The sequence below is a fragment of the Danio rerio genome, chromosome 13 (genome assembly GCF_052040795.2).
Source record: "Danio rerio strain M-AB ecotype USA chromosome 13, GRCz13ab, whole genome shotgun sequence".
Lineage (NCBI taxonomy): Eukaryota > Metazoa > Chordata > Actinopteri > Cypriniformes > Danionidae > Danio > Danio rerio.
In genome coordinates this window covers 45,080,001-45,103,579 of record NC_141033.1, presented here as the reverse complement: position 1 = coordinate 45,103,579, position 23,579 = coordinate 45,080,001, and the positions used below count along the sequence as shown (strand labels likewise).

Here is a 23,579-nt window from a genome sequence, read left to right as displayed (position 1 = left end):
TTGTTCATGACTGCCCTTTTTGGCATTTCAGAGAGAGTTGACTTGACTATTGCATCTCGCCAGGTTATTGCTTTTTCTACTTTTAGCTGGATGGGCCATTCTTCTCAAATAAAAACAGGTCATTCCTCCATCACATGACATGTGGATTTGAGACATCTTTAGCTGCATAAAACTTGAGAAATTAAGATGTTTACTTGCAGGATCTCAAATCTTTTTACAACACCTGGAATCTTGTTTTGGACTATATTAGAGGCTTACCCTGTTCTGTTGGTATCAGCTCTAATACACAGTAAACTACTGGAAATAGGAAATATTGCCCTAAAGAGATTTTTTTGTCTCTTATTTACTCCTTTATTTGTAAACTTGCTCAATTTTTTTTTTTTTTTCAGAAGATATGTTTGTTTTTAATTAATTTATTTTTTTATTTTGAGGCAAAAAAAGAAAACTAAGACTAAGTCTGTAATTTTTCTTATTTTATATCATATGCTACCATGTATGGTCTTGTTAAATACCAATTAAAAAAATCTTAATATAGGCTATTTGGTCAACTGGGAAAGTATGATGAGAAGTATTGGTAAATTCTGAATGTTTTTGTTTAATAATGTGCTGTTCTGTATTGCAGGAATGTGAGCTGCTTTCTAGTGTGGTTCAGCCTCGACTGCTGGTCATCCTGTCAGAGCAGCTCTACTATGACGAGATCGCCATTCCTTTCACTCGTATGCAGAACGAATGCAAACAGCTCATAGCGCTACTGGCTGATGCCCACATTGACGTGAGAGAACGAATCAACTCCACTGTCTTCACCATCGATCAGGCCAATGAGCTGGTTAGTCCAATATATATTTTTAAAAATAGACAAGTTGCATAGCATGGTCCTTTATGGACTCAAGGCTTACATGGTCCGCAAACTCATGATGATGATAACAAAAACTTGTTATTATTTAACTAACATAAATATTCCATCCTGTTAATTAATATAGTAACGTAATAACATTAAATATAATGTATATAATACAGATGTTGAATGTAAAATCGAAAGTGTTATGTTACTGTAATGTATAGGAATGTAATATTATTTCAATGTAATATCTAATGTTATTAAAAAAAATATTTATTAGGGTTGGGTCGATAGATGATGCCATTGTCCATCGGCGATTGCTAATAGACAGCATGATGCTGAGCCGGCATTGCCATCCTCTGCCCTGCCCCCTTCACAGCAGCAACCCCCTCGCGAAAAATACTCACGGCCCCGTTTACACTAACACGTCTTGGTTTTAAAATGACACTTTAGAATAAAAATGATCCACGTCCACACTGACGTTTCACCTAGCTTTTCTGAAAAGATCTCCACACTCTACCACTGAAAACCGACATCACGTGACCACACACACACGCACACAAACTCTGTCATGCGCTGCAGCGTCTAAGCTCCAGCAGTCAGCCCAGAGAGCAGTGCACTTCGAACAGTTTATCAAGGATGTACTGCTGGATTGTGTCTCTCTATTTAATTAATCTTGTCTTTATCTAATGACTCTTTCGTCTTTTGAATTTACCAGGTAACGTGTCACAGCATCAGTACACTACCTCAATCTTTTGCTTTCACGCTTGTACTTAATAGAAATTTTAGCGAAAACCTCAGAGACTGTTGGTTGGTTCCTGTTGGTTGTGCACCTTTCTTTCCAACCAAGTTTGTCAACGCCATTATAACGACACAGATTACTCTGCCTATTCAGCCCAGAGTGTCGCGGAAAAAGTGATTGACAGGTGGTAATTTGTGTGTAACTTAACTTTATTTATGATTTTTTCGCCTACGACAACGATGCCTTCGTCCATCGCGATGTTTAACATTAGACATCGTACGATGCCAAATTGGTTGACATTGCCCAACCCTTATAGCTGTACAATACTAATAATTATACAAGTGAATATATTAGTTATAATATTTAAATTATATACGTGTTGTGTAGAAAATAATATAATTGCTATAACAATAATAATAAAATTACTATAGTAAGATACTCCATTTAAATATTCATAACATTCATAAAAAATGTGTATGTTTATTATACATGCACTGTATGCAAATATTTAATGTTTCTTGATGGTTAAAAATGACTACTTTATTAATCATCTTGATGACTCAATAGCTACGTTCCATCCACCTATTTTTATGCGCATGAAAAACGATTGATGGAAACGGCAAGATGTGCATAATTTTAAAAATGTGGATAAAAAAACATGGGCATAACTGAGTAAGAGATTAAAACTTTTTATTTGAAAAGAAAAGATGCGCATAAACTGTGACACACTTTTAAAGAACTAATTTCAGTATGCGCATTAAAAATGGTCATGTGACTTCTGTTATAAAAGATCATGTGGTGATAAAATGCATAAACCAGCAGGCTCAGCACACTGTAAAACATCTGAAATGTTGTTTTGGTCATTCTAAAACCCTGTAACGGTTTCAGTATTGGTGTTTTTTTTTCACGCCTTTAAACGCCACTGTGAATTCACTGCATGTCAGGATTAATGTTTAAGTCATTTATTAAATGAAGAAAACATTTAAACAGCTTCTCTTATCGCAGCAAATTCCGTATTTACTGTTAAAATTTGGCAGCAGATAATCAGGAAGTGACAATTTTTGTTCGCTTTGACTCGTTGGATGAAAACGCTGCTTTATTTGCACATCTTTTTTGCGATAATCCAGTTTTGTGCATAAAGTTATTTTGCATTTTTGGATGGAAACAGCTAATGACCAAGTATTCAAGCTTGTTTTAAATGTTCATCTAGGTAACCACCATCTTCTCTGAAAGCACCTCCACTCTGAACCTAAAGTCTCGTCAGTTCCAGCCACTAGACAGCAAGCGAATTCAGGCTCAGTCCACAGTGTGTGAGACCAGCGCCGAATGGCAGCAGCTGCAGCTCAGAGTGCACACCTTCACTGCCTGCGCTGTGGTGGGCCTGGGGATGTTGCCGGATAAACTCAATCCTGTGGTGCGGCCCCTGATGGAGGCGGCCCGGCGGGAGGAAAACAGCCTCGTCCAGGGTTGCGCGGCATCCAACATCGCACATCTGCTGCAGCTGTGTGCTGCCAGATCTCCGTGTCCTAATGCAAAGATTGTGAAGAATCTCTGCAGCTCAGTTTGTGTGGACCCCATGCTCACGCCTAGTGCTGCATGTCCCGTCCCGCCAGCTAGCACTCCAATACAGGAGAGCAGTAAAGGTAAGGCAAAGACCTTAGCTCCAATTATTTTTAATTTGATTTAATATTTCAGTTAAAAGGTTTATATATATATATATATATATATATATATATATATATATATATATATATATATATATATATATATATATATATATATATATAAATTTATTGTAATTAATTTAATTTTACTTTTACTTTTTATTTTTAAGAACATTATTATTTTATTATCATTATTATTTTATTTGTATAAATATATTATTATTATTATTATTATTTTATTTTTAAGAATATGTTGTTGTTGTTATTTTATTATTATTTTATGTTTAAGAATATATTATCATTATTACTATATTATTATTTTATTTTAAATAATATAATATTATTTTATTCATATTTTATTTTTAAGAATATATTGTTGTTTTTGTTATTATTATTTTATTATTATTATTTATTTAATTTAAGAATATTATTGTTGTTGTTGTTGTTGTTGTTGTTATTATTATTTTATTTTTAAGAATATATTTTTTTTATTATTATTTAATTATAAGAATATGTTGTTGTTGTTCTTGTTGTTATTATTTTTATTATTATTTAGAATATATTGTTAAACTTTTTTTCTCAGATCAAACAAAATAATATTCACAGATCACTACAAGTGTAGATGGGCTGTCGTGTCGACAATGTGCACATGCTAGTTCTATGTTTCTAGGTGCACATGCTAGGTTTAGATTAAAAGAATACGTAGTTTATTTAAAAACGTGTTCATTTGTGTTTTACATGTTATTGTTATATACAAGTATAATGATAACAATAAAAATAATAAAAAAAACTATTACTATTAAGCCATTTTAGCTAATCTTGAAAATATAATTCAGTGTCCACATGTAAAATGAAAACTCAGTTTCACATTTTCTATACATTTAAATGATGTAAAATAAAAAAATTTGTTCATTAGGGCTGTACAATAAATCGTTTCACCATCGATATCTCAATGTGATCGCAATAGTCACATTGCAAGATATGCAATGGTTAAGTTTGTATTTATAATTTGCACGTGTTTTTGATGCCCATGTTTTTTTGTTTTGTTTTTTTGTTTTTGTTTTTTTAAACATTCAGGTATTATAAATTGTACCATTTGTGACCTTAACTGCAATTTTTTTCTTTTTTTTTATTATTCAGTTACTGTACTCTAATAAAATGTCAATTGTATCTTTTTCTTGATTGTATTTAGAGATTGTTATTCATGAAAATACTCTCAACACATGCAAGTACAGAAATGCACTGCAAATAGCACAGGCCAGAACAAAAACATGTCTGGGAACACCAAAACGTTTATAGATTGTTTCTTAGATTTTATGTAGATGCACTCCCACTGCAGAATCATCCCAATCGATTATAACATTTATAATTTCTTTCTATAATTTCTATAATTTTGTCTTGTGGAATTGTATTCATATCGCAATATATATTTAGCAAAATAAAAAAATATTACAATGTACAATTTTTCCAATATCGTGCAGCCCTAATATTTATTTAACATATTGGTATATTCCTGAAACACTGTGGTTTTTATGCTTTTTAGTTTGTGTGTTGCCATTTAAGTTGCTAATGTGAGCCCTGTCATTTCATGGGATACTTAGAGGTGCTGTGTCTTCACTCTTGCAGCTTCAGTGGCAGAGAAGGATGCAATGCATCACATGGTGAACAAAACAAAGGGCATCATCACTCTGTACCGGCATCAGAAAGCAGCGTTTGCCATCACCAGTAAAAGAGGACCGACCCCCAAAACCCCTAAAAGCAACACTAACAATGACCTGCCCGTCGGGGGCAGCATAAGCACAGAAACAGATGAGGTATTTATAGAAGTAATCCGCTGCTTCACTGTGGTTTCTTCATGTAAGTGATTCTAGCAATGTCTTTTGAACAAAACCAGAGCAAGAAGCCGTGTCTCATCCAGAGGAGAGGGGCAGAGTTCTGCCTGATGACTGTTGCCAGACATTTCAGCAAAGAGTTGACAAAAACTCTGCCCTATCTGTGGGAGTCTATGACCGGCCCATTGAGGAATGCACTGGATGCTCAGGAATTTGGTATGCTGGCTTTAATTAATTTTGCTCATCATCTTGACCTTTTTGACATTCAAGGAAAGTAGTTTGAGAATTGTGCGAGGAGGTCCTGATAGTGGTGTTTTTTTTTTTCGTTAATACAAACAGAAGCTTAAAAAATCTTTATTTGACAAACTTTTTTTTCTGTGAAAGGCAAGATAACACTTGCATTATAGACCAAACTGTAGATTTACTCACTTGCCATGTTGTTGAGGGGGAAAAAAAACTATTTTAACTTTACCAAAATATTTTCATTGTTCTCCCAACAATGAGTCTGAGTGGGCCTACATCTTTATAAATTTCTTTCTTCTGTTGAACATAAAACATGATTTTCTTGAATAATGTTGGAAAAAAAGATGCCATTGACATCCATAATAGGAACAAAATACTATGACAGTCGCTGACATGTCAAAGTAAGATTTTTATTTTATTTTTTTATTATATTTGTGGAACTCAGACAGGTTTGGAACAAGTGGAGAATGAGTAACTGATTCCCTTTAAAGACAGAACAAGATTCTGACGGTATGAAAATCTTGGATAAAATTTTCACAGTTTTACGATGTTGTGATTACTGCTCTAAAATATATTCCTTTAAAATGTCTGGGTAAAAAAACAAAACCTTTTTCCCCTTTGAACACAATATATTTTAATTTGAGAAACTTATTTTGGAAAACTAAACTTGTTAGGCTAAATAATTCAAATGAATCATTGACTTCTCCGATCTTCATTAGTTTCAAAAACACAATATAAAATGGCATCTGTGGATATTTTTCTGCTGGAGATACTTTTGTTCTAAAAACCCAAAATGTTCAACAAAAAAAAATCTTGCATATAGTGTAGGAACAGTATAGCAGAAAATTTTGGCTGTTTTATAACCTTGACTTTTTCAAACCGTGGTATACCTTGAAAGCGGTTTTCGTCCCATGCCTAGTTATTAAATACTTTTCTACTTCTGTTGTTAGAATTTTAAGTTTAAATCCTCATCTTAAACTTTCTTCAAAGTGAAACAGGGGGTAGATGCTTGCTCTTAGGGATAAAGGACTACTCTTTTGAAAGCATGTGTGGTTGAATTCGTCTCCACTTTAATCTTCTATTCAAATAAATATGGAGATTTATTAAACGTGTAATCTGGCAACCACCAGTAGGTTTGGTGTGACGATCTTTAAGAATCTAAATCTTGAAGAATTTAAAATGCGTCTTGTCTGTATTGTTTGTTATATTTTTATTATTTTGTTTTTTGACATTATTGAACAAGATGCTATTAGTCTTATTTCAACGATCTAAGCTAAAAGTGCTCCTGCTGGACTCAGAGATTGACTGAAGTGATTAAAAAAATGGTTAAACTCAACTGTTTAACTCCAGCTACTGTACTGACTTGCGTGTTTACTTAACTGACTTTCTTACAGACTTGTTTTATTGACTGACTTTGCTGACTTGTTTACGTTACTGACTTGCTTTACTGTTTTACTGACTGACTGACTAACCTTTTACTTTACTGACTTGCTTATTTTGCTGACTTATTTACTGATTTGCTTTGCTGACGTACTGACTTGCTTCACTGATTTACTGACTTGCTTCACTGACTTACGGACTTTTACTTTTCTGACTTGGTTTACTTATTTCTTTACGTAGTTCAAGATGGCGCCGAGCATGGCCGCCGTGTTGCGAGCTTCCAGCAAACTTTGTTGTGTTTTGTGTGTTTTACTTGTATTTTTGTTGTTTTTCGTGCTGGATGTACACACTCTCATTATCTATGACAGACACACACTTCGGTAAATTGGCTCCCTCGTTGCACATCAAAGACTGGACTTTGAGTTCTTTAACGACGCTCTGTTTACAAACACAGCAACAGAGGCCTTTGTCTGGGTCAAACAACCCAAGCGATGCCAAAAAAGAGGAAAGAGTGTCGGCGTCCTCGTCAGACTAAGGGCCTACTCACACTATGCCATCCTTACCGTGCCCAGGCCCGTTTCCTGGATCGTTTGAGAAGTGTGAGTGCGCTGAATCGGGCTCAAGCACGGTTCCAACCGGGCCAGGGCCGGCCAAGTGAAGAGGTGGGCCTGAGCACAGGTTACTTGGGCTTTGGCGCGGTACACTTGTGTGTGAGGTCAAAATGTACCAAAGCCCGAAACTGAAAGCGAGACGTGACTTTTAAGGGTCTGTTTCATATGGATTTATTAATCATTCTTACTGTTCAGTGAACGCAAACTGCCGTAGTTTATTAAAGACGAAAACTCCTCACAGCACGACAGCTGCGCGCCTTCAGCAGACCCCCTCATTCCTGCTGCACGAGAGCTTTATGATTGTTTATGAGCGCCAAAAGTGGCGGATCTGTTCGGCGAAATATCTGACTGCGTGTCACCGCATCCCTAAGGACTGTTTGGTGAAATATTTGACTGCATGTCACTGCATATCAAACGACTGTAACGATATAACTAGAGAAATCTCCACTGCTCTGCTGAGTGAGAGCGCTTCTCACTGAACAGCACAGCAGCGATGACGTAAGCGTGCCGAGGCCCGATTGTGTGTGAGTGCGGGCCGTCGGGGGAGACGGGAGGGGGGACAAGCGTGCTTTGGCCCGGTTCGAGGCAACTGTACCTAGTGTGAGTACGGCCTAAGACGCCGTGGCTTTCGACCTCCGCTTCCCACCATTCTGCTGGCTAACGTACAGTCACTGGATAAGCTACGCGAGCTACGGGCGCTTATTTCCTTCCAACGGGAAACAAGAAACTGCTGCATTATCTGCCTTACAGAAACCTGGCTATCCTGACTTGTTTATTTTACTGACTCACTGACTTGCTTTACTGACCTACTGACTTACTCACTTATTTACTTTACTGAATTACTGACTTGCTTACTGACTTGTTTACTGACCTACTGACTTACTGACTTGCTTTTACTGATGTACTGACTGACCTATTTACTTTACTGACTCATTTACTTAACTGACTTACTGATTTGCTTTGTTGACATACTGACTTGCTTTACTGACTTACTGACTAGTTTTACTAACTGACTGACTAACTTGTTTACTGACTTGCTTTTACTGACGTACTGACTTGTTTTACTGATCGACTGACTCACTGCCTTTTTTACTTTTCTGTCTTGCTTTACTGGCTTACTGACTTGTTTTACTGACTGACTGATTGACCTATTTACTTAACTGACTTACTGATTGGCTTTGCTGACATACTTACTTGCTTTACTGACTTGAACTACTGACTTGTTTTACTAACTAACTGACTAACTTATTTACTTTGCTAACTTAGTTTTTTTACTGACTTGCTGACCTATTTGCTTAACTGATTTGCTTGGCTGACATACAGACTTGCTTTACTGACTTACTAACTTATTTACTGATTTATTGTATTACTGATTTATTGACTTACTGACTTATTTTACTGACTTGCTTCACTGGCTTAGAGTTGCTTTACTGGCATACTGACTTACTGACTTCATTACTGACTCATTTACTTTACTTACTTGACTGACTTACTTACTTATTTACCTTACCGAGTCCCTGTCTTGCTTTACTGATTTACTTAGTGACTTGCTTTACTGACTTGTTTACTTTACTGACTTACTGACTTGCTTTACTAATGTACTTACTGACTTATTTATGTGGAGTGTTCCTTTTAAACTTTTTTTTTTTTTTTCCCAACCTCCTCATTTTATGTCTGCATGTGTTTACAGATTCCAGCCAGTTGTTGAAGCAGGGCGACTCTGTGGCTCAGGATCTTGTAAACTCTCTCCAAGTGCTTGAAGTCACAGCAGGAGCCATGTCACAAGAGCTCATCCCTTTAGTACGTGCAACACTCTTCAAACTCTCAATAACAGCTTGCATAAAACTCCATGCACTCTTACAGTCAGTCTCCTGTTGTGTTTGCATCTGCAGTTGATGGAGCAGCTGCCTCTGCTGTGCACCTGTCTGCAGCATCCATATACCGCTGTACGGCATATGGCCGCTCGCTGTGTTGGCGTTCTCAGCAAGATCGCCACAATGGAGACCATGAATGTGTTTCTGGAGCAGGTGCTGCCCTGGCTGGGTGCTATTGATGACAACACCAAGCAGGAGGGAGCCATCGAAGCCCTGGCCTGTATCCTTTGCACCATAATATTGCTGTTTTCTTGATTTTAAAAAATGGCTTGGCACAATCAGCTATTTAAAACAAAATGATAACACTTTAGAATAATGGTCCACTAGTTTATGTGTTTACTAACATTAGCTAGGCATGAATAAAAATAAATAAATTAATTAATTAATAAATAATCTTGTATAGCATTTACTAATCATAGGTCAACATTAACTAATGCATTATTAAAATCCAAAGTTGTGCTTGTTAACATTAGTTAATACACTGAGATAACATGAACTAATGTTGTTTACCTTAAATCTTAATTAACAAACGTAAATAATTACCATAATAAATGTATTAATAATAGTTTAATCATGTTAGTAATTATTGCAATCCATTATTTTAAAGTGCTTCGAAAAAATAATATCGATCTTGAGTCAAAAGACTGTGATTTGCATGTTTATTAAACTCATTGATTACAGTGTTGCGTTCATATCTTGCATTTGATATGAAATGGATATGAAATAATGAGTCTTTTTTTTTTTTTGTCTTTTTATGTTATTGCCAATATTTTCTAATGTTTGCTAATCAGATTGCTAATCAATAAATAGCTATAGTGCTATCTGTTAGTTTTAACGTCACCTAATGTTATGGAAGGGCATAGATGTAATGGAAAATTAGTAATAGTAATGTAACTACCCCCATCGTTCCTTCCTCAAGTGTAAATATTAGATCAATTCAGCAGTAATGTTAATTGCATTGGCATATTTATCTGACCTTTTCCCAGCTTGTAGTAGTCGATCAAAAAGCTATTTAGTTTCTTATGACTAAACACTAGCAGTGGAATTTACTGCGATGTGACGAGGCTTGATCATAATCAAGAGGCTTGATCAAAGGTTGATTATATTCTCTTCTAAAAAAAGAGTATCTTTTTCAAAAAAAAAAGATCACAGCTACAGCCAGCATCCCACAAAAACACTTTGAGCCTCATTTTGTGCATTTCAAATCGCAAAATCCAAAAAGCCACACACCATATATTTTTGACTGCTTTGAATGGATACATTTTTTTACCCATTTTTTCATATTAAAATATTATGGTGAGTCTTGAGATTGAATTACTTGCCTAGGTGGGTCCCGGAATAAAAAAAGTTTGGGAATCCCTGGTTACCAAAACAAATTCATGATCTTAAGTCAAACGCTAGAGATTTGCATGTTTATTAAAACTCCTCAATCACGGTGGTACGTTCATATCTTGCATTTGATACGAAATGGATATGAAATAATAATGAAAGAGTCTTTAGTCTTTTCAGACAGTGTTATTATTTCATTTAGTTTGTCAGATTGTGTTTGATGCATTACAGGATTTATAGTTTGGATGTAAAATCTAATGTTTATTGTAAAGCTTAAAATCACCTTTTGAAAGCAGCTTGGCACTTCAGATCAAGCTTGAAGCAATAACATTGTTAATAGTTAGGGACAAGAAATCATTCTTCATACCTCAAGAGATTCTTCAGTAATGCCTTTGGGTTAGGTATAAAATCATTCATTTAAACTGAGCTTTAAAATATTATATGCATATATAATTTAATATATTTCATTCTTTCCGCTACATTCATTCGCCAAAATTGATCCCGCCACGGCTACATTACAGCTTTTCATTCAAACATTCAGTCCTGTTTTTTTTTTTTTATAGCGGGTGATAATCGAACCAAAACGTATTTAAAGGTGAGTGAATTATAACAGAGCAAACTATTCTGTAACCGTAGTAGTGTTGTGTGTCATTCGTTTAACCCTTCAAGGTTACGTGCTGACTGACTGACAGGCTGACTGGTGCGTGATGTGTGAGGGCAGCAAACACGACGTATAGCCGTTTCACTTTACTTCAGGGCGCATAAATATCACTCTGTAGGTCTATTGGAGACATTCATAAATATTCCCAGCAAATCTAATAAATGTTGGAGAACATACTCGTTACATAAACGCACTAAATCACACTTTAGCAGCGTTTATTTGAGAGCGCACAAGAAGATCTGCCCTTGAGCAGCGTATATTTGAGGGTGTGTGCAAAAAGTTTTGTGCACGAGCAAATCCCCCATTGGCGCACGAGCAAAGAGATTTGCATGCTGTAGGGCAGGCTATTACATAAATGCGATCTCGACTTGTAATACTGCACTCAAGACATTTGTCATTGAAATAACGCCACAGGTAGTTGGTAGATCTGTGTAAAAAGATGGAGAAAATCCTAGAGGAAACATTGTAATTATTGTACCAAATAATATGCTGTAAATGTCAGCAAATTATTATTATTTTTGTTATTTTAAGTTACTTGATGTCAGAATCATGGGTGAGTTTTGATTTTCATTTAAAAATAAATGAAACTGGTTGTCAGTTTATCTAGAATTGTTTAAATTATAGCTTTGGTTCTGCAAGGAAGTATTTAATGGTAAAAAAAAAAAAACATTAAAATATTATTCACAAAAATGCAATTCAAGTAATATTCAGCAGCACTGTTTTCCACAATAATTATAATTTTCAGCATTGCCATTTATATAGTTACATTTCTGTTATTTATCTTTTATTATTTCAAGTTGTCTTGTCAGAATTATGAATGAGTCTTGATTTATAAAAAGAAAGAAAGAAAATTAAAGAAACTGGTTGTCATTTTATCCAGAATTGTTCAAATTATAGTTTTGGATCTGCAAGGAAACCTTTAATAATAGAAAAAACCTAAAAATATTACTTACAAAAATGTAATTCAAAAATATTTAGCAGCATGGATGTTTTCCATCATTAATAATAATAATAGAATTAATAATAATAAGAAGAATTTTCAGCATCGCCATTTATAGAATAACATTTCTATTATATGTATTACAATTGGCTAGGTATTTTAATGTTATTGTATGCCACATCAAGTATTTCTAGTCTTGTAGACCTAAGACCTAAATCGTACATTTTGAATATTAGTTGTGTAAACCTGTGACTGGTGAATACTGGCCTTCAGCACATATGTTATCCCTGAGCTCAGAGTCCAGGTGTAATGGAGCAGTTGGATGTTGATATTGTGCCCTACATCGTGCTGCTGGTGGTCCCAGTGTTGGGTCGTATGAGTGACCCCTGTGACAGCGTGCGCTTCATGGCCACACAGTGCTTTGCTACTCTGATTCGACTGCTTCCTCTCGAGGTGAGTATTCAGTAATGAGCATAATCCAACATTCATGCTTTTCATAGTTTTCAAATGAAGAAAGAGGTTTGGGATGTTTGAGGCATTTCTGTTCTTATTATGATGTAGATAAAGCTCATCATTTGGCAGCACAGGCATTACACAACAAAAAATCTTTCCACTTGAATTTTTTTCTCTCCTGTAATTTCAGGCTGGAATCCCAGACCCACCATCGATGTCTGAAGATCTGATTCGGCAGAAGGCCAGAGAACGACACTTTCTTGAGCAGCTGCTGGATGGAAGAAAACTGGAAAATTACAAGATTCCTGTACCCATCAAAGCAGAGCTCAGGAAATACCAGCAGGTGTGTTTGCTTTTCACAATCCATGTGAAATGTTTTTTTTTTTTTTGCCAGACCTTTTTATGAATGAAATGAGCCTGAGTGTCTAGAAATACTGTAGTTTGAAAGAATTGCAAGACTTTTAATCTTTGCTGGCAGTTCATTCCACTGTGGCGATCCCTGATAATCAGGTACTAATCCAAAGGATTGTGAGAGAGTGAGTGCATCTTTTGTTTTGTTTTTTATGGACACTGGCAAAACAATAAAGGTAATGTGTGTTTAGGGATCAGTCTGTCACTTACATGAGATTAACCAATAACAAAGCGCAACCATCCAGCTATTAATGATAATATAAAGTAGTTTTTTTTGTTGTTTTTTTATTGGAAAGCCAAGCTGTTTGCATTTTTTTCATTTTCACTGTCAGAAGTATGTAAATCATGAACTGTACAGTACCACTTTTTTTTTTTTTTACTGCACACCAGTATGGTAGCAAAAAGGTGGAGCTAAACTTGCTGCTAATTGCTATTAGTTTACATTAGAAATATCACTTCTGTGTGATACAAGCCAAGGGAAAGACAACACAGGAAGCGCCATTTTTAAACACAACAGTGTAACAATAAAATGACATTACACATCAGTACACCATACTCAAACAAAGCTTGATTCTTGTGACAAACAGCCAAGAAGTCAGAGCATGATCTGCTCTATGACCTCTTGTTCAGATCGCACACTAGTACACTTTAAATAATGAACTTGAGTGTGCAAAAGACTGCATATGTTAATGGCCAGGACAGCTTTCTTCTTCAAGCAACAGTGACATTGATTGCAACTTTCTGGCATGCACCAGACCAACGAAAAAAGGGTACTTTTTACAGTGGAAATGCAAGCCTGATCTGGGTGACCTGTACCAAACCATACTGTATTGTACTGCTCAGTGGAAATATACAGCACATGTTGAACCAGCCCGTTGTCAGAGAACAGACATCTGATTTGACATGTCACTCACATGAGATCCACCAATAGCAGTTTAACTAATACTAATTTAAAAAGTAAAATTAAGTTATTTTAGTATACTTTTATTTTTATATGTAGAAGTGTTTGAATCCAGATGCATATCATGGTGGGGGAAAATACTATTGCAGTTTCTGTTTTCATGCAGCTTTAAGAGTCATTCTGATCGTTTTTTGCAGGATGGTGTGAACTGGCTGGCGTTTTTGAACAAGTACAAGCTCCATGGGATTTTGTGTGATGACATGGGTCTGGGTAAAACCCTGCAGTCCATCTGTATTCTGGCTGGTGATCATTTCCTCAGGTACGTCACAAAGTAGCTGCATTTATAGTGCATTATAGATTATAAACTTATTTTTTGACCTTCTGAATGATGTGCGCAGAGCTCAGGAATACACCAGGACAAAAGCCCCCGACTCTTGCCCTTTGCCCTCCATAGTGGTGTGTCCGCCCACCCTGACGGGCCACTGGGTGGATGAGGTCGGCAAGTTCTGCTCTAAAGAGTTTCTTAATCCTCTGCATTATACTGGCCCTCCCACTGAACGAGCACGGTATGATCTGAAGAAATGATTTTTTTAAAATGTGTATTCATTTATTGTGATGAGCTAAAAAATGGATTGCAAATGCATGTCTGGTCCTGTGCAGGTTGCAGCACCAGGTGAAAAAACACAATCTTATTGTTGCCTCGTATGATGTCGTTAGGAATGATGTCGAATTTTTCAGGTAACAAGTTATTTGTGTTCATCATTTTTAGACTGTGTATATACAGTGGAGAGATGATAAAGTGTTTAATGTTTTAATGCTGTTTCGTCTGTACAGGGATATTAAATTTAATTACTGTATCCTTGACGAGGGTCACGTTATTAAGAACGGGAAGACCAAACTCTCCAAAGCGATAAAGCAGTTAACTGCCAACTACAGATTGATTCTCTCAGGAACGCCCATCCAGGTGAGTTTGAGCCTTAGTGTGCTGCTGTTCAGCAGTTTGGGGTAGGGCTGGGCCGATAAACAATATTATATCAAATCACAATAAAGTTTAAGTTGAGTACAGTGACAAGCTCTAGACATTTTTGCTCTATTTAATCTAAGAGCCAATCACACAGCAGAAATGTGCAATAATGTGAATCTGAAACTGTGTTTATATTGTACCACATTTTCGGCCACTGAAAATTTATCGGCCGAAAATATGTTTTGCCATTTAATAGACCCTCTAATTTTTGTGGCTTCAGCCATTGTGGAGGAACTCTTTTTAAATCTGGAAGCATTAACGGCTTATATTAAAATTTATATCGTCATCGTTCAATATGGAAAATAATTATTGAGATTGCATTATTGCCATGTCGCCTAGCCCTAGTTTGCGGTCAATAAAATTGTATATCTTTATAACGATTTTGCTCTCTTGAGGGGCGTTCACACCAGATGCATCTTATGTGAATAAATCGCGCTATTTGCACGCAAAAAGATGTGTGAACATTTTGGGTTTTCTCGCTTCATTTGTGCATCAAATTAGCTTTTTTTTTTTTTTTTTTGCGCATCAAATTTACTTCACAGTAGATGCGGATTTACTTCATGGGCAGGGCTTCTGTCTGCCTTGGTGACTTTAATTTTATTGCTAAATGGCTAAAATGGATTTTATTGAGCAAATAGCTGTGCTTTAGGGAAGGCTGAGACACAGAGTAGACGCCGTGTCTAAGTGCACTACATCCTCTCAGAGGTGCACGCAGCTCTGAGTTAATCAACTCTTCCACAAACTATAGGTTGTTTTCACATGACGTCATTGATGACACACAAATTTCAGATGGAGGGCTGGAAGTGATTATTCTAAATAGGAATTGCTATCAGAACATCAAAATGTTTGTTTTCTGTTGTTTATAATTGTTTAAATCAGCCAAAATAACAAATGCCAAACAGCTTTTATAGACTTAGGAAACTGACTATAGACTATAGGAAACTGGCTGAAAAACAAAAATATCCATGTGACATCCATGTGTACAAGCTTTTTTTTTCGATAATTAGTTTAACAGCACCAGTCAAGATTATATACAGGCCTAGCTATGTGTATAAATATGTGAATGTGTTATATAAAAATCAGACACAAACACCACCACACTTATACAAAATCCAGGAGAATATCAATAATTTACTCTGCCATGTAATCACTGCAATGAAATGTCGTTCTTGTTTTGCAATAATCTATGCTTAAAGCGTTTTGATGGAATAAACAACCGTAAAGTTAACATTGAGATGCGCAGCAAGTTTGTCGACCAAACAAAAAAGAAATGCAACCCCTGCAACAAAACTAGACTTATTATTGTGGAGCACTTTTCCTTACAGAAATAAATACAAAAGCATAGACACGTAGTCTACATTATTATTTATGCTTTCATCATTATTTTGTGATGCCTGGAAGATATTTGCATGGGGAAAAATTATAGTAATTTATAATAAACATCTTTTTAAGTGTATAATGTTTTGTTTTTCCACTGGCATTTTTAATTGAAGATTAATATTTAAGAATCACTAAGAACAAATAATTAAGAATAGCATTTATTAAACAATAATAGAATTATAAGTGTAAAATTATAAGTGTCTTTACTGTTAATTTTGATCAATTCTGATTCAAACTTCAAAATAGTGACTTAAGATTTTGGCTGTTTAATGGCTGTTTGTTTTAGTTTTTTCTGTTTGTTTTTGTCTCTTTAGAACAATGTTCTGGAGTTGTGGTCTCTTTTTGACTTCCTGATGCCAGGCTTTCTTGGTACCGAGCGTCAGTTTGCTGCTCGCTATGGGAAGCCCATCCTCGCCAGTCGAGATGCTAAAAGTTCCTCACGTGAACAGGAAGCAGGTGTGAATTTTTAACATCTCTCGGTCGTCTTATTCTAGCATCACATACTTCTGAATCTGAGGCTGTTGTTGACCACTTTAGGCCATATCTCCACCTAGTATTAAGGCTGGAAAACACCAAGTTGGAGGTCAGGCAGTTTCGGGCCCTCAGTAAGTGTGTCAGACTAGTTTGTTTGGTGTTTTCCCACACGTCGCTTCCAGTCAGGTTCAAGTCAGAGGAAGTTTGCCCAATTTAGCATGTGATGTAGTTAATCATCGATGAAAGGGCTTTCAGATTGGCGACTCTGTGAAATCAATGAAAACTGAATTGTTCATTAAGCAAGTGATGTTTAGATGTTTAAGAATATCTATAAGCTAGAAACGGTGACCATTCACATCTAAAGTTTGAAGTTTGCCTAAATCAGGGGTGTCCAAACTTGCTACTGGAGGGCCTGTGCTGAGTTTAGCTGCAACTTGCTTCAACACACCTGACAGGAAGTTTCTAGTATATCTAGTAAGAGCTTAATTAGCTGGTACAAGTGTGTTTGATTAGGGTTGGAGCTAAACGCTCCAGGACACCGGCCCTCCCGGACCGAGTTTGGACACCCCTGGCTTAAATGAATCAACAATTTTTTTCACATCCTCATACTTCATTTTCTTATCAAATCTTGACCATCTCTTTAAGATGATTCTCATTCGCTTTTCATTTGATGTGCTTAGGCTCAACCACTCTCACTGGCAGAGCTGTGATAAAACAAAAAAGCTATTGTTTTTTGTTTTTTAAAGGGGAGGAGATATTCTGTCCCATGCTTTTCATGTTTGAGTTGAAATTGTCAAACATTGAATAAACAAAAATATGCACATAGAATGAAATACAAAAATATGCACAAACGTGTGCATGAACAACGTACTTTACTGGACCTTTAAAGCAATCTGATCTAAAGCTCTTTCAACTGCCTCTGATCAGAAAACCATGTTGACTTGTGATTTATGAAATGTTATTTAAATTCCTAATCATCTTGATCATCTAAGTCGTCTTGAGGTTATAATAATGTTTTTCAGGCGTGCTGGCAATGGAGGCATTGCATAGACAAGTTCTGCCCTTCTTACTGAGGAGAATGAAGGATGATGTGCTTCAAGATCTGCCACCCAAGATCATACAGGATTACTACTGCAACCTCAGTCCTCTACAGGTACGAAAACACACATGTGCTCTGTGAAATAATGATAACAGTCTTTGTGTTTAGCTTTTATAGTAACACTTAGTAGCATTACAGTAAAGCATAGATGCCCATGCTTAATGGACGATTTATTGTCTATAATTTTATGTCTATGATCTTTACTCCTTATGTATTGTGAAGTCATGGTCCGTTAACTTATGTCATTATCACAATGTGCATGATTCAAACCTACAAACGTTAGTGTCACATGACATGTTTAATGTGATTCATATGTGCCGTCTTTGACATTTCAAGTTATCACACACTTGATGAGCACTTTCTATACACAAACACAATGTTATTTAATATAAAACAGTGCAGATGGCGCATGAGGAAGATGAGCAGGAAGATCCTTTGTCCAGCAATGATCATTCAAAAAGATTTCCTCTGAATGTTGTGGTGTCTGCTTAATTTTCTATTAGATTCAGTGATCGCAGAATCACAATATTTCTGGAGCGGACACAACAGCTTTCTATTCATTATATTTTTAATCGGGAAAATCAGACGTTTTGCGGCGATTTGGTTTAGAGCGGAAACCCTGAATCGCTCCCCTGTGTCTGCTCAGGTTCAACTGTATGAAGACTTTGCAAAATCTCGCGCGAAGGTGAACGTGGATGACGTGATTTCTACAGCGTCTACGCAAGAGGATGAAGAGAAGCCCAAACTCAAGGCCACTGGACACGTCTTCCAGGTTTGTCCCAGGAGCAGTCATTAAAATGAAGGATATTCCTGCCCTCATTTAGTCATGCAGTCTGTGATGCTGTTGTGTTTATCCATTGTTTCAGGCTCTGCAGTATCTGAGGAAGCTGTGTAATCATCCTGCACTGGTTCTGACTCCTCAACACCCCGAATATAAGCACATCACAGAGCAACTGAGCACTCAGCACTCCAGTCTCAGAGACATCCAGCACGCTCCCAAACTCTCAGCCCTCAAACAGGTGACTAACACAGCACTGCTGTCACAAGGGAGAAATAACCATCATTCTGACTGCTATATCGATCAGATTCTGACTGTAAGCTCAGGGCAGTCATTGGACTAACATTAGGGTTTCTACTTTTAAAAAATAGTTACAGATGGTTTGGCTATAGTAGCAGTATTTATTTATTTTAATCAGCTACATGTATGTTTTTTTTCTTAAATATTTTTAATATTAGCCAAAATTAGGTCTTTTTTAATCATCATCAGCCAAATTAAATCACTTAAAGATTTAAATTACACAAATTAATAATTAATTTTTATAAATAGATGCTGTTAGACATTTCTATTTACCAATTTCAGTCAATATTACTTTTAATATCAGCAAGTAATTTTCAATTATTTCAATATTTGTCAATGTTAGTTAAAATATCAGCAAAATTAGATAATATTTAAATTGATTAGTAAGATTTAGATTATTTATGTAACCACACAATAGGCTTTTGAAAAGAAATCTGAAAATTATCAATAATTTGAAAAAAAGCTAAGTTTTTTTGTAAAATCCTTAATAAATTGTTTTCAGCTTTAAAAAATTATCAGATATCTGTCAATAATTATGATGTAGCTTTAAAAAAAGGGCATCCGTTGCATAAAACATGCTGGCTTAGTAAGTGGTTCATTCTGCTGTGGCGACCCCAGATTAATAAAGGGACCAAGTCGAAAAAAAAATGAATGAATGAATGAATATTAGCAAATGTCAGCCAATATGTTTTGATCAATTTATTTCATTTAGTATACATAAGAAACCAGTATTTTTTTTTTTTATCAGTATCAACCTGTTTTTTATTTGTTTGTTTTTTTCATGATCAATTTGCTGGTTTATTTTTTTTTATTCTATATTAGCCAATGTTTTTTATATTACATTTATTTATTTATTTGATTGCATTCAATATTAGCCAGTCTGATAGTTAATTAGAAATAATTGTTTTTATTTATTGTTTAGTCTTTGAACTAATATTAATAATAATCATCAATAAATGTGAAATCTGAACAGTCCAGAACTGACAGTGTGTTTTGTTGTGTTGTAGCTGCTGTTGGACTGTGGTCTGGGTTCTGCCGGGGCATCTGACAGCGGCACAGAAGCAGTCGTGGCTCAGCACCGTGTGCTCATCTTCTGTCAGCTGAAGAGCATGCTGGACATTGTGGAGCAGGACCTCCTCAAACCACAGCTTCCCGGCGTCACATACCTCAGGCTGGACGGTAGCGTTCAGGCCGGACTCAGACACTCCATAGTCTCCAGGTCAGAGATCACTGATACCCATACAGTAATCTTAAAGAGAGAGTTCACCCAAAAATGAAAATGTATTCTTTTAAACATTAGAAAGATAGTGTTGAAGAAAGCTGAAAACCTGTAACCATTGACTTCCATACTAGGAAAAACATACTATGGAAGTCGATGATTACAGGTTTTTTTTTTTTGTTTAACAGAAGAAATGAACTCATAAAGGTTTGAAACGTGTAAAGGGTGAGAAAATCTTCAGTTTTGGGTGAACTATCCTTTTTATAGCATTGACAACTCTATTTGGGTCAATATATGGGAAGTTTGTTTGTTTGTCTGCAGGTTCAATAATGACCCATCCATAGACGTTCTGCTGCTTACTACACATGTGGGTGGACTTGGCTTAAATCTGACTGGTGCGGATACTGTGGTGTTTGTGGAGCACGACTGGAACCCCATGAGGGACCTGCAGGCCATGGACAGAGCTCACAGAATAGGACAGGTACAGAGGAGGTTTAAATCATTTAATCTTGAGGATTTATTTCTAAAGCAATTGATTTAAATAAAAAAAATTGTTATATATTAATTAATAGAAATCAAATCATCAAAAATTAATTGATTTATAATATTTTTTTAAATTATTGTATATTGGTTTTATTTATAAATCAGCTATCAGTAATATTATTTTTAGCCAGTATTATTATTGTTTTTGTATTAGCCAACATGTTTTTGCTTTCATAGAGTATCGTTATCTACCAATATTATATGTATTTTTAAATCGCAACAATAAAGCATTAATTATTGGGCTTTCTTGGCTTCTTTGGGGGGCTGTTGTAGGGCTGGGCGACATGGCAAAAATGCTTTCTCAATAATTGTTTTCCATATTAAATGAAGTTGTTAATACTTCCAGATTTAAAAGAATACCCCAATAATGACTGAAGCCACAAAAATTAGAGGGCCCGTTAAACATCATTGTCGACCGATACATTTTCCAATGGGCCATGGGCCAAAATTTGGTACATCTTTAATATCAACACACTTTTAGATTCCCATTATTGCACATTCCTGCTGTGTGATTGGACTTTTTTCACTCTATATTGATCTAAGACCCAGAGCTTATTAATGTTGATGACATTTTATCGCGATTCGATATAATATTGTTTATCGGCCCAGCCCTAGGCTGTTACAATAATTATTCATAATCATTATCTTATAATTACATAAGTTATCAAATTAAAATCTGTATCAGCCAATGTTTTTTTTTTCTCTATCAACTAATATATTATATTTATATATTATAAAAATATAATTTTTGTTACTGAGAATTGGTAAAAGCAAAAAAAAGTGGGCTGATACAAATTTAGAAAAAAATAATAATATTGGCTACTACGCCCACACGAGTGGCAAGCAGAGGACAACATAATGATGGACAACATAATGAACTTTTAAGGCTTTTCAGGCGAGAATGTAATTTAGATTGCAACTATGCAGTTTATTTCGAAGGATAGTGCCTATTTTAAATGTTCTTAATTTCGGAAATTTAGCACATCGGCGGCTATCATACTGAGCAGAGTAAAGACGATTGACAATCTGCCACAAGATTGCAACAGAGACTGCATAATAAGTCTTTAGGGGAGAAAGACAGCATTTTCTAAGCGAACATTTCAAACTACAACTAAACAAATCATTACAGAACAGAATAAAAAAAAATATATATATATATATATATATATATATATATATATATATATATATATATATATATATATATAATATTATTATTATTATTATTATTTGTTTTTATTACTATTTTTATTTGTATTTATTCCTCTATCCCCCCCCCAGAAACGTGTGGTGAATGTGTATCGTCTGATCACACGAGGCACACTGGAGGAAAAGATTATGGGTCTGCAGAAATTCAAGATGACCATCGCCAATACAGTGATCAGCCAGGAGAACGCCAGCCTGCAGAGCATGGGCACAGAGCAACTGCTCAACCTCTTTACACTGGACAAGGTCAGTCTCTCCTGTCTGTGGCTACAACTCTTTCAAACCTCCATACTAAATGGGTAATAATTAATAAGACTTGCATACACATATTTATTAAGAGAAAAGCATAATTTGTGATTTTAAGAATATTTTGACATAACGCTTTAATTAAAGGCGCAGTATGTAAGTTTGACACCCTGTGGTTGAACTTATTGCATTACTGGATCAAAACACGCTCCTGTTGGTCGTCAATCTGGCAACCTGAAAATACTTGCTGGGCTAAAATCTTCAGTGTGTGTTCTTAGTTTAGTCAAAGTCCCTTTAAGGCAAGTCATTTCACTTGGCGAACATCTTTGAAACGCCTCTCGGGCAGTATGCTTGGGCATTCTGTCTGAATGGGGAAACATCAAATTCTCCAAACCTGTTTGCCAAGCTTACGATTACATAACATATTTCTAATCACCAATAAAATGAAACAACGAGAGTCTCATAAGTTTAGTTTCTAAACGTCCGAATCAAACTAAATCTGCATATTTTCCGGTTGCCTGAGAGCATGTGCAGTCGAAAGGAACGAGATCACGACACCAACCTCATTTATGGCCGTTCTACACATTATCATCCTCTGGTTAAAGCTTTGTCAGATCGCACTGGTTTTCTGAAGTAATCCACAACCTGGTCTTGATGGTGAATCTCCTCCAGAAATGACAGAGACTTTTTGTTAACAGGTTTTGGTGCATTTGACTTGTTGCTGCTGTCATGAGATATGTGTTTGACAGGACGGATTGTACATCACATTCGTTTCATACAGATTAGTTCATTTAAAAGCACAGATTTCAAACTTTATTTGGATATGTTTCCCATGTCTGTGAAGCAAGTACTCGCTGAGATTTCAGTTCGTTTGTTCTCCACCAAACTGTCGTAAAAACACGTCTGGTCTGAGCTTCTCTGCCATAGAATCGTCAGTCTATAGCAGGGATCACCAAACCAGGTCCCGTGTCCTGCAGATTTTAGCTCCAACTCTCATCAAACACACCTGAACAAGCTCTCCAAGGTCTTACTAGGTATGCTTGAAACATCCAGGCAGGTGTGTTGAGGCAAGTTAGAGCTAGACCCTGCGGGACACCGGACCTCCAGGAAAGAGATTGGTGACCTGGTCTATAGCGATCGATAATTGGCTCCTGTACTAGTGGGCGGGGCTTCATTCACCATATTGACCAATCCACTTTTTCCCATTCAAAACTATACGAGTGTCGTCTTGTGTATTCTACAGTCTGTGTTTAGTGCACATCTTCTTTTAAAACAAGCCCCTCTGCTTGATGCTGGTGTGTTTGTGTTTTCAGGATGATAAAGCAGAAAAGTGTGACGGTTCCTCCTCATCCTCCGGTAAGTCCAGTATGAAGTCAGTTCTGGATGGACTGGGTGACTTGTGGGACCAGCAGCAGTACGAGAACGAGTATG

The 23,579-nt window shown here is 36.1% G+C and overlaps 1 protein-coding gene and 1 long non-coding RNA gene across 2 annotated transcripts in view; one reads left to right on the top strand and one right to left on the bottom strand.

Annotated features, from left to right (window-relative positions):
• btaf1 (B-TFIID TATA-box binding protein associated factor 1) overlaps positions 1-23,579 on the top strand; it is a 55,880-nt gene that overhangs the window by 31,844 nt on the left and 457 nt on the right. Inside the window, exons 19-38 of the mRNA XM_087279693.1 lie at positions 623-826; positions 2,791-3,223; positions 4,871-5,058; positions 5,139-5,292; positions 9,001-9,110; positions 9,203-9,404; positions 12,419-12,567; positions 12,758-12,910; positions 14,077-14,198; positions 14,278-14,445; positions 14,540-14,617; positions 14,714-14,843; positions 16,598-16,739; positions 17,780-17,910; positions 18,503-18,628; positions 18,723-18,875; positions 19,942-20,153; positions 20,475-20,634; positions 21,978-22,148; positions 23,462-23,579. The exon at positions 23,462-23,579 is cut by the window's right edge and continues 457 nt beyond it. Of these exons, the coding sequence (XP_087135819.1) occupies positions 623-826; positions 2,791-3,223; positions 4,871-5,058; positions 5,139-5,292; positions 9,001-9,110; positions 9,203-9,404; positions 12,419-12,567; positions 12,758-12,910; positions 14,077-14,198; positions 14,278-14,445; positions 14,540-14,617; positions 14,714-14,843; positions 16,598-16,739; positions 17,780-17,910; positions 18,503-18,628; positions 18,723-18,875; positions 19,942-20,153; positions 20,475-20,634; positions 21,978-22,148; positions 23,462-23,579 (3,304 nt within the window). The remainder of the gene's footprint in view (positions 1-622; positions 827-2,790; positions 3,224-4,870; positions 5,059-5,138; positions 5,293-9,000; positions 9,111-9,202; positions 9,405-12,418; positions 12,568-12,757; positions 12,911-14,076; positions 14,199-14,277; positions 14,446-14,539; positions 14,618-14,713; positions 14,844-16,597; positions 16,740-17,779; positions 17,911-18,502; positions 18,629-18,722; positions 18,876-19,941; positions 20,154-20,474; positions 20,635-21,977; positions 22,149-23,461) is intronic.
• On the bottom strand, positions 7,466-9,542 carry LOC147841178 (uncharacterized). The gene is made up of 2 exons (XR_015506362.1): positions 7,598-9,542; positions 7,466-7,559 (listed from the first exon to the last, which is right to left on the bottom strand). It is a non-coding gene; the product is annotated as an uncharacterized LOC147841178 (long non-coding RNA).